Here is a 16,361-nt window from a genome sequence, read left to right on the forward strand (position 1 = left end):
ACCAAACCTGCCCTAATATGTTAAGCTTAAGTGCAGTATCCTAGGACATTGTGGCCTCCTACAGCTTGTTTCACGGGGGTATAAAAATGAAGTAACACACATAAATCCATGCCTGTGTTCCCTGTTTATTATTACAGAATATAAATTATAATTACAGAAATGGCATTACAGTTGATTCCACTGAGTCATTAAGCCACATGAGAACAATAAAAATTGTTCAAGACTTGTTTTATAGTTTTCAAAATCTTTATCTTTAAAAAAAAGTGTGAATCCGTTGGGAAGGTACTGCACTTTGTTTTTCATGTTAGTATAAACAGCAGGTATAATTTTAATCTGTGATGACTCACCTTTGACATTACGTGCTCCTACGGTTGAGTCGGTGTCCCCAGCAACTGTTGCCCAGCATTGCCATTTAATACAAGCTCACTGACAAACAAATATCTGAACAAGGAGCGGGAAATTTTAACAGCAATCACGGCATGACAGATGTTTTTTATATCCAGACTGTTCTTCAAAAAGAGTTTGATGTCAATTATGGTCTTATTTGTTAAAAGTATAACTAAAAGTTTGCCCAAACTTTGTTCATGAACAACGAGCTGATAGCACAAAGAACTCTCCACAACTTGAGATAAATTCACAGAATAAGAATTGTATCATTGAGGAAAATACTTTTTAATATCTCCTGAATCAATTCAAAAATCAAAATATACATTTATGCCAATAGCACTGTTAGTATCATCTCTCAGTAGATACTCTGTGTCATTACAATGAAGTAAGGAATATCTGATTAATCCAATATCTGAAGCCAGGAAAACATACGATTATATACAAAACAGTCAAACATAATGCAGTTAACCACTTACGCTATGCTCTTTAAAACCGTAAAACTTCAAGTTGCCTTGCTCTAAATCTATTATCATAATAGTATATCCTCCGCTGCTTTTAATATTTTGATGTTATGCAAGTCTTAAAAGGAAGGAGGAAAATATAATTTGTAATGTTGATCCCTCATAACACTGCACAATGCTATGTGGAAAAAAAGAAATAACACAGCTCTGATCATTCTTTGTGTAAATTAGCAACAATTGGACCCACTATACATGTCATGTGATCTGGCTCAGCTGCGACAAGCAGGAAAATACTCTTCCCCAAAAAAGGGGGAGTGGAGTCCCACTGGGTCGTGAGAGAGGGTGAGGTGGGTCACAAGATGAGCACAAAAAAAAAAGAAAAAAAAAAGTACTGTACATCAGACACTTTCAACTGACAGTCACACTAGTCAAATTAAACACTGCGTTAGTTGCACACATCGCACATGTAGCCGTTTCGATACATGTTAAAAACTTTTTCATTGGTCAAAAGTCAGGCTGCATTCTAAAGGGCAGCCTGGACCTCATTAAGTAGATTCTGGGCTCAGAAAGTTCTGGAACCACTGTCTGAAGAACCCTTAAAGCATTTCTAGTGAACAAACTGCACTCCAAAATGACTCCCAGCTCAAGTGAGGTCCTCTCTTTCACTAAGACAGCGTTACTGTGCTTTGGCTGAGTGTGACCAGACCAATATTATCTGACTGAATACAGACTGTTCTGTGTCCACACTTCTTTTCTCATTTATATTTGGACATGTTGTTAAAGCCCTTTGTGAAAATAAAAATAAAAATACAAATAGAAAAAAAAGCTATACAAATAAAAATTGAGTTGAAAGAAGCTGAATAAACAGTAAATTGACCAGATATTTGACAAAATGAGAAACTCAACCATAGAATTGCATGCTTTCAGGTGCTGTAACCTCATAAACGAGATAACTGTCCATTTCAGCTGTGTTTTGTTGAATAACTTTGTTTTTGTCATCACTGCGTGATAAGTACTGATGTTTGCAATGTCAGTCACACTTTTTATATTCTGTCCTTGACCACAAAATGATCAACTGTAGTGCCAGAAATCCCAATGATAAAAAAAATGTATGAAACTGACAGAATTTCCCAGTTCTATAACATATTCAAACCTCTAAAATCCATGAGAAATCAGTTCCCATCATTTCCCAATTACATTTTATTGAGACAAACACCCAAAGTTATGAATTATATGACCATATTTCCGATTCATCTCCAGAATTTATACAAAACTGACCGTATAGTGGTCTGAAGTCTGTCTACATCAAAAATGTGCTTTAACTTAGATAAACTATCCTATAATGCCTCAGCAAGGTACCCGTTACCTCATCCCAGAACTCCACCAGCCCTGGGCCTGCAGTTTGATCACAGCCTGTTTCTCTTGGGGGCTGAAGTGTAATATTGTCAGAATGGCAGTCAGCGTCTGCTGGCGCCCCCTGGTGTCCTGGAGGGTGAGGAACCGGTAGACGATGTTCTTCAGGTACTCCAGGTTGGCCCCCTCGCGGTTGGTGTCGCGGGCGTGCTTGTCCAGCTGGTCGCGGAGCTGGGACACCTCCTCGTCGTGGCGCTCGGCGCGGGCGATCAGCTTGTCCTGCAGCTGGTGCACGTCGGCCTCCAGGCGGTGCTTCTGCCTCCTGAGCGCGCTCAGCTCCACCTCCTTGCGGGCCAGCTGCTCGGCGTACAGCAGCAGCGTGGGCTCGTTGGGCCCCGCCAGCTTCAGCGCCATCATTTCCTGGGCGGAGCTCTCCGCGTCGGCGGCGTCGTCGCTGTCGCCGTCGGCGTGCGGTTGGGGCGGGTCGGCCTTGCGCCCCCCGAGGCCGTACGCCAGCGCGGCGGCGCGGAGCCGCTCCAGCTCGCGGTCCTTCTCGGCGAGCAGCGCCAGGGTGCGGTCGCGCTGCTTGTGCAGCTCCTCGTCCAGCCGCAGGGAGCTCTCGCGGTGCTGCGCCTCCTGCCGCTCCAGCTCCTGCCGGTGGCCCTGCTGCAGGAGCAGCGCCTGCTGCTGTCGGGCCTCCAGCTCGGCCCGGTGCCGGGCCTCGGCCTCGTCGCTCTGGATGCGCAGGCCGATGTACTTCTCCTTCAGCTCGGCCAGCTGCTCCCGCTGCTCCTCCAGCTCCCGCGCCGCGCTGCCGTCCTTGGCGCTCTTGTTCTTCAGCACGGCCTGGGCGCGCGTCTTGTAGCGCTCAAACTCCTCCTTCAGCTGCTTCAGCTCCTGCTGGTAGTACAGCGCCGAGGCCTTCTCCCCGTCCGAGGGCTCGTTCTCCCGCCCCGGCTCCGCCTCCCCCAGCTTGTCCCCGTCCAGCGGCTGCTGGGTCCGCTGGGAGGCCAGCAGGAGCAGCCGCTTGACCGTCTCCAGCTTGTCGCGCAGCACGTTGACGTCCAGGCTGGCCTCGTCGATGGTGAGGTCGGCGGCGGAGGCGCGGGCGGAGGCGGCGATGGCCAGCGTCTTGTTCTCGGTGTCCAGCTGCAGGATGCGCTCGCGCAGCCTCTGCGCAGTCTGCTGGTCCTTCAGCTTGGCCCTCTCGCAGGCGCCCACCAGCTCCGACAGCTCCGAAACCCGCTCCTCCAGGCTGGCCACGCGCGCCTCCTCCAGCCGGGCCTGCTCCCGCAGACGCTCCTCCGCCTGCGCAGCCTGCGCAGACACAGGGGGGGCGTGATGTCATTAGGCAAATATTATGCAAAGGCGTGCCGTACATTACCTCTGCAAATATTCTGGCCGGATCTAAAGCCTCCATAAGCAGCCATTATTTTATGCAAACACTTCTCTTCTGTAATGTTCTTATGTAAACGACAGCCTTAAAGCAACAGTCCTTGTGAAGGAAATTTATTTATTCATTTATTTTTCATTCAGTCTTCCTCTCCATTACACTGCAGACTAGCACACCAGTATATGGATGTGTACATGCAACCAGTGCACAGGAAGCGAATATGCAGCAATTAAACCAGAAAAACAACCTCCAGTTAGATTCGCATGTTTAACCCTTTAAGGTGTGAGGTCACAACTATGTGATTAGAATGTTCTTCACTGAAGATTCCAAGGCTGATGTAACAATCACTGCTGGTAACTGAAAGCAACAGAGTTCTAGAACACTGACTTGGTATATGGTAGTAGATTATTTCTTTTTACATCCCAAAAAACCTACTTTTCAAGGGGTAAAAGATTGAGTCAAAGTTAGGCGGAAGCTTCTAAGTTGGGTGATACTGCAGATGCCACTGAAGCACATGCTGTACGCTGCATGTTGCAGGCTGTACGAGGCGTTTCTTAATGAGTAGTCAGTGTGGCTGAAGCAGAGGTGGCCTACCTTCCTCATCTCGTGTTGCAGCTGAAGCTGGAAGTGAGCCCTGAGCTCATCCAGCTCGCGCTGCTGCACCTCCACGCGCGGGTCGGGCCTGCTCCTCTCCTCCTCCGCCGCCTGCAGGCTTCTCCTCATCTCCTCCTTCTCCCTGCACGCCTGCTTCAGGCGCTCCTCGTACTCCGCCCCACGCTCGGCGGCCGCCGCCCTCTCCAGCAGCGCCTCCCTGGCGTCCTCCAGCTGCAGCTCGGTGTCCTGCCTCAGCTCCCGCTCCTCCTGCAGGAGGCGCTGCAGCTCGCGGAGCATGAGGGCGTGGTCGCCCTGCTCCTGCGCGCGCTCGTGCTGCTGGGTGATCACACGGGCCTTGCTCTCGGCCAGCTGCTCCTGCAGGCCCCTCAGCTCCACCTCCTGCCTCTGCCGCTCCTCATCCAGCCTGGCCTGCAGCTCCTCGAACTCCTGCTTCATCTTCCGCTTGTCCGCCTGGAAGGAGGCCTCCATCCTGGACTTCTCCTGCGTGACGGTGGCCAGCGAGCTGGTCAGGGTGGACAGCTGGGCCTTCAGCTGCAGAACCCTGCGGTCCGGCTCCCCTGCGGTCGGCTGCTCACCGCTGCTGGAGCTGATGCCGCTCTCCGAGCCGCTGGCCTCCTCGCTCCTCTGGTAGGCGGCCCCGGCGGCGCCCTCCCCCGTGCCGCCGCGGTCCTCCTCCACCAGGTCTCCTTTGGTGCTGCTGCTCGCCACGCTATTGGCCGTGTCGGCGGAGGCGGCGGTGTCGACGCTGTCCGCGCTGTGGACGGAGCACTTGTCCTCGCCGAGGTCGGAGGGGCACCTGTCCAGATCGGGCAGCCCGCCGGGTCGAGCCTCGCCATGCAGGTTCAAGTCCACTTCCTGGGACACAGTCAGAACTTTCAGACTGGCTTCCAGGGCATCCTTTTCCTTCAGCAGGCTTTTGTAGGCCCTGACAACGTCCTTGAATCGGGTCTGGTACTGCACCAGCTGCTTTTTCTGCGACTCTATCGTTTCCAAAAGCTCCTTCTTGCCGGGCCCGCCCCCAAAGTTCATGCCAAACTTCTCCATTGCTTTGCTTCAGCTAACGTTGGCATTCATTTGTCTTCAATATCTGTGCTCAAAACAATTAAGAGTCTTGTCAGTTACAAATGCAATCTGTTGAATGACCATCACAACAAAGGCAACGTTCGCTTGCTAACTGCTTATTCCATGGGCTCCGACATTAGATTTGCGAAGCTATCCATCGTAATATCAGACAAGATGTTTACCTAAATCCTGAGCTTGAACCCACCTGGATACCAAAAGATGAGCATCTTGCAAGACATCTCTACAGCTACAAACATTGCTAGTAAATACATAGGTAACGCCACATATTATTTCTAGACCAAGCTGTATACAACACACCTAAAGTCCACTAGCTAGCAGCACCAATCGTCTGGAAAACGACACGGCTAATGACATCAATCTAGCTAACTAGACCAGTAAAGCAACAGATTATTCGATGCAGATGGCCATCTTATTCACTTAACTTCAATTTGGCAGATATGTTGCTAGCTAGTAGCAAGCAAGTTATTTGCCTTAGATAGCTAACTTAGCAGGTTAGCAGTTAGTCACAGTAAGTCAGCTGTTACCTAACGTACGCACTGGAACGACCTAAAAGGCCTGCCGGTGTTGGTAGCTGCCTACATCTTCTTGGCTTAACTCTTGCACATAAAAATCATATGAGTTCCAATGCTTCTCCGAATAAATTGGAGATCGTTGGACAAATTCTTACCCATTTATTTTTAAAATGGATGAGTTCTGAACTTATATTGACGAGCTCGGGCTTACGTGTCCATGACGCTAGTTACTTCCTTGAAACGCCATTACTTCATCAATGCAAATATTTGTTTGTTATTCCAACTTGTCAATAAAGTTTTTAAAGATTTACCGGGCAGTTTTCTTAGGCGGCCATTTTGTGAAGGTCTTTTGACAGCGTTAGATGAGAAAAAATAGGCACGTCACCTCAGCTAACGCTTGGTACCGCAGTTCACTAACAATGAATACAGTTAGCAGCTACCAGAACAAACCCAAAAATAATTATGTCAAATTCAGAAAATAAGGTAGCTCGGCCACATTTCTGTGTCGGCTTCATAACAGTAGGCCAATGGCAGGTGTTACCGTCCAGCAAAAGTTGTGGTTTGTTAATAAAGTTTTGTGAAACTGAGAACCGATGACGTCAATTATTCCGCGTTGGCCTGGACGTGGCAAATGAGAAGATAGCAGAGGAGAGCGGAGTTATTTCCATATCCTGTAGCGAACGCACAGCAGAAATACAATTTGTAATTTACATTTCTTTTTAGAATAAGTATTCAAAGGTGATTTACGTTAAACAACATGGGTCTCACGATCTCGAATATCTTCAGCAAGTTTTTTGGAAAGAAACAGATGAGGATACTTATGGGTGAGCATTATCCAGTTAGCTAGATAGCCTAGCGACCTTCCGTCGTTGTGAAAGGAAGGAAGGCTGTAACAGAGGTGCGAGGAAAGATGGTGCCTTTCTACAGCTAGGAAGCCAGTTTGTCATGTCCGCTTTTAAAATGATTGAAACAGCAGTGACATTCTGTTCATTGTATTGTAGCTAGCTATCTTAGCTTGGGACATGACGCCTACTTGTCCCCTTGCTGATCAGCCACTTCTGTGTAGCTGGGGTCGAAGATAGTTAACCTAGCTAATTAGCTACAGTAAGCATTTGCTCTCTGATGTGGCGTTACAAACTGAATGACTGTATCTTGTTAGCATTTGCAAGATATGTAGGATTGGATGTAATGTTACATATTGTGTTTATTCGTAATAAAACGCGACCTGATATGTAGAAAACACAGTAATAAATGTATAGTGTGCTGCTTTGTTATTTCATGTTAGCTGCGTTGAATTGTGTGGCCTTAAATGCACTGATCTGCATATCCTAATAGCTAGCTCCCTCTTCCCCAGTTGGCTATCGTATAAACGCGTAGATGTGAATTGTGTCATCACAGTAGATGCATAGCATTGTAACGTTAAGGTTTCCCTTATTTTCATATGCATTAAATTGCATTACAGGTTCTCAAGCATGTGCCCAGTAAATTATGTCCTTGTTTCACTTAGTCCAGACTACATTTTAAGTATTCTGGTCTGATCTGATTTCTTATTTTGTGCTTTTTTTTTTAAGTAAGGAGAGGTTGGAATGAGATGCAATTCCCCTCCTCGTTGTTTGATATTTGGCAAAAGAACACCAGCCACCACATTAGGTTCAATATGCTCACCTTATTTCAGGAAAAGGACAATATACTGCTGGTTTGAATGTAATTTAAAAGACTGTTGGCACCTTTTTTTCTTTTGGTATGACACTGTAAATAACTTCACAGTAGACCACAATGCTATATGGTTGGTCAGCTGTGAAGATGTTGCTGTGCTTTACAGTCTGCTTTTCTTTGCTATGTAATGGTTTGACTTCACATTTACATTGTAACAAACCCAGAACAGCTCTTCTAACTTCAGTCCGTGTTCCAGATTTCAGAGGTTTCCAGGTTTTACTCAGTGCAGTTATCCTGCTGTCAAACTGATTTGTGAAACGGGGCCCTACATGCTGGGTGAGCTGGCCAGGACAGTGAGCGAAGGGGTGATATTTACAGAGAAGGATGAGGCTGGTACCGTGTTCTGAATTGCAGCAATTAATAACATGTTATATAGTCTCAATAACATCGCTCTTCTTTTTTACAGTGGGTTTGGATGCTGCTGGTAAAACCACTATCTTATACAAACTGAAGCTGGGAGAGATTGTAACCACTATTCCAACAATTGGTAAGAACCGTGTTCAGCTTTACGTAACGATGAACTGCCAGTTTAATATGGAACACAGGGCCGTGATTGAAGACATGATACGATTTGCAGTACTTCCTCTTTTGCCATACATTGCAAAGTAGAACCCAGCGTAAGTAACTGTAAGTGAAATTAAAGCAATTTTGGCAATAGCTTCCTTTCTGTGTGTCCGGTGCTGCTTTGCTTCGATGGCAGCGTCTGCTCTGTAGGGTCTGGTGTAGACTGTGAGGGTCTGGATCTGACAATAGGTGACTGTCTGCAGTCAAAACAGTCATTCCTGTGCGAGTGTGCTCACGCTGACTGAGCTCAAATGGACAGAGTGTCAGTGACAGATTCAGGTCACTACTGCATTCAGACTGAATGGGTTTCAGCTCTCTTCTTTTGTTCCATGCTAATATTTTCTTTAGTTTTTACTGGAATTGACTTTCTCTCTAGGCTTTGAATTACAGTTGTAAGGGGTGTTCATTCGACGAAGAGCTGAGTGTGTACTTGGTTTTGTTTCAGTCCAGTGAGATAAACAGATTCCATTCGTAAATATAATTAGTTTTAGACATAAAATACTCTGCAGATGGGAATTATTAATGTTAATGATTTAAAATGTGACATTCATACCCGAAGAGCAATAGTTGAAGCAGTGACTGGTTGATATACAGGAGCAGACTTTGAATGCTGTCTCATTTTGCTCAATATTGTGGGGCAGGTTTTAACGTGGAGACGGTGGAATACAAGAACATCTGCTTCACCGTGTGGGACGTGGGCGGCCAGGACAAAATCCGCCCCCTGTGGAGACACTACTTCCAGAACACACAGGTATGTTCCAGAGCACGCATTTATGTTCCCAAGCACGCAGGTTTGTTCCAGAACACACAGGTATGTTCCAGAACGCTCATTTATGTTCCAGAGCACGCAGGTATGTTTCGGAACATGCAGGTATGTTCCAGTGTGTTAATGCAGTGTTCACTAGGTAGAGGGTCTCTCTTCAGCTCTGCATGGACTATGCCCTTTGCCCAGTTATACAGGACAGGATATTCATGTAAACAGCCATTTTACAGCCACTTTGAAGTAGCTGTGGCACCACTGTGGTGTAGTGTAGTCTGTGTCTAATCAAACCCTTACCCCCCCCCCCCCCCCATCTCCCAATGGGTAATATTTATTAATGAGAGGCAATATTACACCATATTATCATAAGCATGAGGAGAAATGTGCATTGGGATGTTTTTATTCCTGAGATACTTGAACAGGCAAATGGACGCGGCAGGGCGTAATCTGGTGATAAGGATAAGTAGGGAGGGCCTGGTTCTTCTGCACACTGCAGTGTGAGGGCCTGGTTCTTCTGCACACTGCAGTGTGAGGGCCTGGTTCTTCTGCACGCTGCAGTGTGAAGGCCTGGTTCTTCTGCACACTGCAGTGTGAGGGCCTGGTTTTTCTGCACACTGCAGTGTGAGGGCCTGGTGTGTTTGCAGCCTGGAATGTTGTTTTGACTGGTTCTGGGGGCGGTGCGGGTGGAGGGATGCGAGTAGAGGGGTGCAGAGGGGTATTTTGCCATTAATATCCAGCTGATAAGGGAAATGCATTACTTTACATTACATTACTGGCATTTAGCAGACATTTTTATCCAGAGTGACTTCACAATTTTTTTTTATTTATTTCTTTTCTACATATCATTTACATTGCATCCATTTATACAGCTGAATGTATACTGAAGCAATGCAGGTTAAGTGTCTTGCTCAAGGGCACAACGGCTGTGTCCCACCTGGGAATCAAACCTGCAGCCTTGAGGTTACAAGATCAGCTCCTTACCCATTATACTACACTTATACTGCTGTATTTTTAATATGGACGCACTGACTTGTGTCGCAAAGCGTATGTATAAATGGATACTATGTAAAATGTTGCGTAAGTCGCTCTGGATAAGGGCGTCTGCTAAAAGTCTGTTACGTAATGTAATGTAATTTGTGCTGGTCTTCTCCGGCAGGGCCTTATCTTCGTGGTGGACAGTAACGACAGAGAGCGAGTCGCAGAGTCGGCAGAAGAGCTGAGCAAAATGGTACGTATTTGTGCGTTTCGTTTTGATTCATCGTCCATTCAGGAATTAATAGGTAATTAAGTTTGTTAATAAAATTAAAACTTAATGGACGACCGCAACCCTGGTCTCTGGGGAGTAAGAGATCGTTTTCATTTTGAGCAGTGCTTTCAAGTGGGTGTTCTTTTGGTGTAACAAATTCTGACAGGAAAACTATTTTGTAAGAAGAAAGATTATTTAAGCTCGATATATTTCAATATCAAGAAAAACTCAGCTGTCCGCAAAAAAGTGGCCTGGTCTCTTCACAATGAATCTCTGAGCCGTTTTTGTCTCCCTGTAGTTGCAAGAGGACGAGCTGCAAGAAGCCATCTTGTTGGTATTTGCGAACAAACAGGACCTGCCGAACGCCATGACCGTGAGCGACCTGACAGACAAGCTCGGGCTTCAGAATCTACGGAGCAGAACCGTGAGTTCATCGCCCGCTCTGTTCTGTTCTGTTCTGTTCTCCCATTAGTTTTCTTAATCCAATAACGCCAATGCTATTGCTAACAAATCCCAGCGGTATAAAACATTGCATATTTTGAACATCAATTTGAGAGAGCCTCGAAATCACGGAGAATATTGGATAGACATGGAAGAAACATTTGTTGTGTTGATAAATTGCTCCCCACCTGTGTTAACCAATTGCCTCTCTCTCTTTCTCTCTTTCTTTTTTTCTTTCTCTAGTGGCATGTCCAGGCTACCTGTGCTACACAAGGAAATGGCCTGTATGAAGGACTGGACTGGTTATCCAATGAGCTGTCCAAGCACTAAAGATGACGGGAGCAAAACTGGCTTGAATGAGAGAGAGAGAGAGAGAGTAGGACAGAGTGGCAGATGAGAATTTCAACCAGAGGAAACAAAAAAAAAAAAGAAAACAAAACTTTGTCTAAATTGTTTGTGTGTCTGTCTGGTAGAACTTGAACTTATGGACTTTACAATCACTTTGTGTTGTGAAACTTTGATTTTCTGTTGTCATTTCTACACAACTTTCTTTGTCCAGTCTTTTCAGTTTTTTCTCCTTACTCCAACAGTTAAAAAATTATGTTTTAATTAGCATGTTTTAAACGGTGAAGATGAATGATGGTTTCCATGGTAACAGAGGAAGCACTTGGGAGGGTAGTGCTGAGCTGTTGGAGAGGTGCGTTTTTAAAGTCTGCCAGCCACAAGCCTGTTTAATTTATCCTGTCTCTGTGTCCTTGAAGCTTCTTTTCAGCGAGGGGTAAATTAGCTGCAGTAAGAGTTTGTTCCGAAACCAGGTTTGAAGAAGGGAGGGTTGTACAGGAAGATCTTTGATGGTAATAACAAGGGCCAATCTTTTGCAATAATGATGCATATTTCCCATGTGTTACCCATCTATATATAACCTGTGTTCACTTTTGAGAAAAGAATGGATGGACATTTTTATTTAGGTGTGTGCATTTATTTAGGGAGTTGTAAGTATTCCTCTGTTCATGGTGTTGCATTATTTTGTACAGTGCTTGGATATTGCAGTTTGCTCCTACGTTGCAGGGAGGAAGGGGGGGTAAAGGGGTGGGGGGGGGGTGGGGGGTGGTTTGGGATTGTGTAACTTCCCCTTTTCATGTCCCTTGCCAGTTCCCCTCTGCAAAGCATACATTCCCACAGCACCCTCCAAACCATGCATGGAAAAAAAACACAACCTCAGATATGTGGCAAGCAATTTGTTGTAAAAAAAAAAAAAACAAAACAAACAAATCTAAATAATAAAAAAACGCAAACTGCGAAATAAACTGTTTCTGTGTCAAGTGAAAACATAAGGAAGACAAGAAAGTGAGGCTTGGTTTTCACAAATGTTTTTTTTTTGAGTTCTGGCGTTCTGGGACATAAAATAAAAGCATCCTGTCAATTTAAAAAAAATCTCTGTCACACGGAGGAGTACAGCAGGAGGAGTACAGCAGGAGACTGCCTCTGTGCTTTCAGGGTGACAGAACGTGGGCTTCTCTTTGAGAATGCTGTTCCCATTTCAGTCCTGCCAAAGAAGGCTGGAGATTATTAATGAGTTATGTCTTGCTCTGTGTGTGTGTGTGTGTGTGTGTGTTCTGTGATTTATTTTGCCTGGCACATGGTTTGCCAATATCAAAGTCATAAGTGTGACAGAATAGTAACTTGTGGAGATGTCTTACGTGATCCTGGTTACCAGCAGAGGGAGATGTTGGCATTATAGGCCGTTTTTAAATAAATAAAAATCTGTTACACAGAGAAACTGAAACATATGTTCAGTGACCAGAAAGCTCGGCTGTGGTCTTCTTGGTTCATCTGGGGGGACTTTAGCATGGTTTTTAAAATGCTTATTCACAACATAACCATGTTTTTCCTTCAGTGATCAAATATGTTTATTACAATAAGAAAAATGACATAGGTTTTTATATAGGTTTAAATGTTGAACCATTACATCTGGGCAATGGATATCATAGTATGAAATGAAATCCAATCTAATCATGTAGGACTTGTGAAATTGCCATTGACTATAAATGGTGTTGGATAGTATTTATGTACTATTTATGTATAGCTGGTTTTGTAGAAGGGGATTTGTGTTTTGTATGAGACCAAATATGTCTTAGTGAAGGTGCAAATTGACATGAACCGCAAAGGGCAAAGTTGTGTGGGCTGCAGAACTTCTGGGTTGAAGTCTAACTCTGATAGTGTTTGCCCACGACCTGCTTCTACAACAGAGGCCTTGTCCTGAACTTAAAAAGACCCACCAGCACCGGGGGGGGGACAGTGAAACGAAACTGTTCGACGCTGAAGATATTAAACGAAACATCTCGTTGGCCTCGCCCATCCACAGACCGGGAAGCGAAAGCGTCAGGGTGCCCCAGGTTCAGAGATGGAAACCTGCTCCTGCTCAAACATAATAAACGAAACCGTGCAGTGAGGAATGAGGAATATTTAGTTCCATTAATGCCATTCAGGGGTTTTCCTCCTCTCCTGAAAACACCAGGGTGGAGAGGTAGGAGTGGCCTGAGAGTATAAAACAGGTCAGTGCCAGCCGATCTGTCCTTTTTTCCTGACAGAGCTATGAGCTAAAGGAACACAATGGTAAGGCTGACCTATTATTACAAGATGTATATTGTCAATTTTCTGGATAAGGGGCAAATACTGTACAAAAGCTGCATAAAAAATGAAATAATGAGTCGTGTAACTAACAATAATAATAATAGTGAAAATATATCATGTACATGATGACAATTAATTTCTTTCAGCTCTGGGTGATTAATTCTTTGAAAAGCAGCATATTTGCTGAAAATAAAATTCTATTTCCTTTTGATGTAAAATATGTTGTCTGAACGTGGTCTCTGGATGCCTTGCGTGGTGTGTCCATTTCGTACGGATGTTCACTGTAAGTTCAAATATATATAAAAATACCATGTGAATTATACAATAAACATGGTCTTCAAATGACCAAAACCAAATTCTCTTTCAGTGGGCAGTAGAAGTTGCTTTGAGGATAAAAATAAAAAAAAACTAAACTGAATAAACTAGGCTTTGTATCACAGTGTATTTTAATTGTTTACTAGAGCACACGAACCTGGCTTGTTAACTAATCAGCCCAGGTGCTTAAAGGTATGTTGCTCTCCACAGTTCGGGGTCGAGACCAGGAGCGCGTTTCTTTATTAGTGTCTTTAGTTTTTGTTTGAGTGTTTTATCTGAGTATGACAAAACGAAAGTGAACCGCCACTACAAGCAGGGAACTGAAAAGTTACCACTCCGCTTTGCTTTCTTTTGTCTTCGTTATTTCAATTTGTTGTTTTACTTAATTTTTTTTGCCTGAAAGCCATGAGGGGGAAGGGTGAAGGTGTTCTTTTATTTTATTTCGTTTTTTTGGGTGTGTGCGCTCTCTCTCTCTCTCTCTGTGCGGCAACCAACGGTGTTTCCCGGAACTTCCGCATCTCCCTCTGAGGGGCGTGACCCCTGGGTGAGACAGAGTAAACAGAGTGTTTAAAAAGATATTAACAATGAGAGTAGTTACAGCCTCGTGAAAAATTTGATTCTCAGTCTAATGTCAAAAAATTTTGCTTCAGCAAATGCGGAAGAGCATTCTCTGTATTACAGTTAACACTATGTCCCCGGGCCCTGAGGATTGCAGTCTATCAAGTTCTTCAGCTGTCTTATTTTAATTCCACTGAAATTCAGAGAATCTGGGAGGGATTCATTGAAACACGTGGTTCAGGGCAAGACTGTAGGCAGATCGCCTTGAATTTATTGTAAGGAGTGAATCTGAGTGTTCTGGAGATAACATGCAGCCTGATATCCTTCACCTTGGACATACAACCAAAGAACACAGCTCCTGTACAATTGCACATGCAATATCCTTCACTTTAATGTCCTTACATCAGTTACGTCAGCTTAGTGGATTTTCAGAATTTTCTATATAAATTTTAATTTGTGGTGATTCACTCCACAAATGTTTTATGAAGATTTTGTTTTAAAAACTGTATGTATGCACTGTATGTACTGCACGACTACAGGGACTGAACCTGGGTTTTTCCACAGGGGGAGGAGGAGGAAGAGGAGGAAGAGGAGGATGGTGATGGTGAAGATGCTGTAGAAATGGAAGGAGAGGAACTGGAGGAACGGGAGGTGCTGCTCCCAAGGGCAGGACAATGATCCTTTTCTTTGCCCGTATTTGTTGGCTTACAGAAAAGGACATTGGAGAAATCATGGAGCCCGTGTGACAAGACAACCGAACCTTTCCGCTGCTGCTGCTGCTGCTGCTACTGCTGCCATGGCAGATGGAGAAACAAAGTTCCTTTTTTACACACAATGTTAAAATGGAACTGCACACCTCAAGGAGAAAAGAAACCTTGTGGACCTTCAGCATTGAGACTTCTGTTCTGAATTTCAGTTCATATGTCACTGAGCTGGAGAAAAAAAACTTCGGAGAAAAACTCTGGAGAAAAAAAACTATGTGAGCTTGTGTATTCTCAACAGACATTTATGAAATTTCTGGTCAAATGCATCACATCAACAAAAATCATGAGTCAACAAGAATAATATTACCGTTAATAAATTGTTAATTTTAATGTTAACACATGTTCCTTTTTTATTTTTTTTAAACAGCTGAAATACTGATTTGAAAAAAATGTTGAAAATACATAAGCTCTTCTCTATGCTTAGATCCTTTCTAAGCATAGAACAAATATGCACTGTAAGGTGTACACAGCAATAATACTGATTTTGGTAATTCTTTCGATGAATGATAACATTAAAACAAAAAACTTCACAAGTACTGCATAGACACAGACAAATTTTGCTTCCCATTTTGCGTCTAATTGTGTTCACATCATAAAATTGCAACCTGCAGCAAAAGTCAGGATGGCCCATGGTTAGCATCATCTGTAAACTTCACTTAACTGAACATTCTAATGCTGATGTAACAATCACTGCTGCAATGGGGTTCTAGAACACCGACTTAGTATTAAATAAAAACCATAGTCTTTAAATTGTTAAAACCAACTAGTGAACAAAAACTGAAAACTTGTTTATCGAAAATGCACCAGAAATCTTCATGTTTGTGTACTACTATACTGCATAAAATATTACACTGGTATGTCATGTGTTACACATGTTAAAGCATGTGTTCACATCACATCACTTAGCATTTTTGTTAATGCCATTGAGTAATGACATGTAATGTAATGCGATGTAATGTAATGAGTAGAAATACTCAACAGTAGGTTGTAACTTGCACAAAGATATATTCTGTTATTCAACAGTAAATATCACCATAGGTCTTACGTTTCTTTTCTTGGTTCTGTGGGTCCTACAAGCTTTGGTCCCATGGGTAAAATAAAATGTTCCTATTTTCTTTCTATTTCTGTCGTGGTTTATTTAAATGGCCTACACATACAGCCTAAAAAAGAAGCAGGAACACTGATAGTTTTGCCTATTATATATTATTGTGATATTTGGGGGGATTCTTGCTATTATTAACAAAAGGTATTATGAAATTAGAATTGATATTGAACTGAAGAAATTCAGGTTAAGCATGTTGTTCAAGAGTCCTCCACAGATTAAAAACTGTGACCCATAAACACTGTAGTTACCCACTAATCCTCGTATGGTCCTCATTCACAAAAAATGAAATAACATACAAATACGTCGCATTTGTACATGTAAGACAGGATACCTGTCTACATGAGGCCTGTTTGAAAGATCTTAAATATTTCCTATTGTATGGAAGACTACAGAATGCATGTTCCATAAAGCACGTTACCTACCTCCCTGCTTCTTTCTGAAGCCTATAGGAAGG

General features: G+C 43.8%; 2 protein-coding genes across 6 annotated transcripts; one reads left to right on the plus strand and one right to left on the minus strand.

Annotated features, from left to right (window-relative positions):
• Window positions 1-112: 112 nt before the first annotated feature.
• gcc1 (GRIP and coiled-coil domain containing 1) lies at window positions 113-6,260 on the minus strand. 4 transcript variants are annotated; one of them, XM_064318743.1, is made up of 3 exons: window positions 6,116-6,260; window positions 4,189-5,296; window positions 113-3,518 (listed from the first exon to the last, which is right to left on the minus strand). In XM_064318743.1, the coding sequence occupies exons 2-3, from the start codon at window positions 5,251-5,253 to the stop codon at window positions 2,211-2,213; spliced, it is 2,373 nt and encodes a 790-aa protein (XP_064174813.1). In that variant the 5' UTR covers window positions 5,254-5,296; window positions 6,116-6,260; the 3' UTR covers window positions 113-2,210. The 4 variants fall into 4 exon arrangements, with proteins under 4 accessions (XP_064174813.1, XP_064174814.1, XP_064174810.1 ...); XM_064318744.1 differs by having other exon boundaries at window positions 6,016-6,122; XM_064318740.1 differs by lacking the exon at window positions 6,116-6,260 and adding an exon at window positions 5,960-6,109.
• Window positions 6,261-6,414: 154 nt separating this feature from the next.
• On the plus strand, window positions 6,415-15,664 carry LOC135245611 (ADP-ribosylation factor 4-like). Of its 2 annotated transcripts, none has more exons than XM_064318749.1 (7): window positions 6,415-6,628; window positions 7,927-8,007; window positions 8,726-8,835; window positions 10,001-10,072; window positions 10,389-10,514; window positions 10,775-13,147; window positions 14,603-15,664. In XM_064318749.1, the coding sequence occupies exons 1-6, from the start codon at window positions 6,562-6,564 to the stop codon at window positions 10,859-10,861; spliced, it is 543 nt and encodes a 180-aa protein (XP_064174819.1). In that variant the 5' UTR covers window positions 6,415-6,561; the 3' UTR covers window positions 10,862-13,147; window positions 14,603-15,664. The 2 variants fall into 2 exon arrangements, with proteins under 2 accessions (XP_064174819.1, XP_064174818.1); XM_064318748.1 differs by having other exon boundaries at window positions 14,612-15,664.
• The last annotated feature ends 697 nt before the right edge of the window (window positions 15,665-16,361 follow it).

Source organism: Anguilla rostrata, chromosome 19, assembly GCF_018555375.3.
Source record: "Anguilla rostrata isolate EN2019 chromosome 19, ASM1855537v3, whole genome shotgun sequence".
Classification (NCBI taxonomy): domain Eukaryota; kingdom Metazoa; phylum Chordata; class Actinopteri; order Anguilliformes; family Anguillidae; genus Anguilla; species Anguilla rostrata.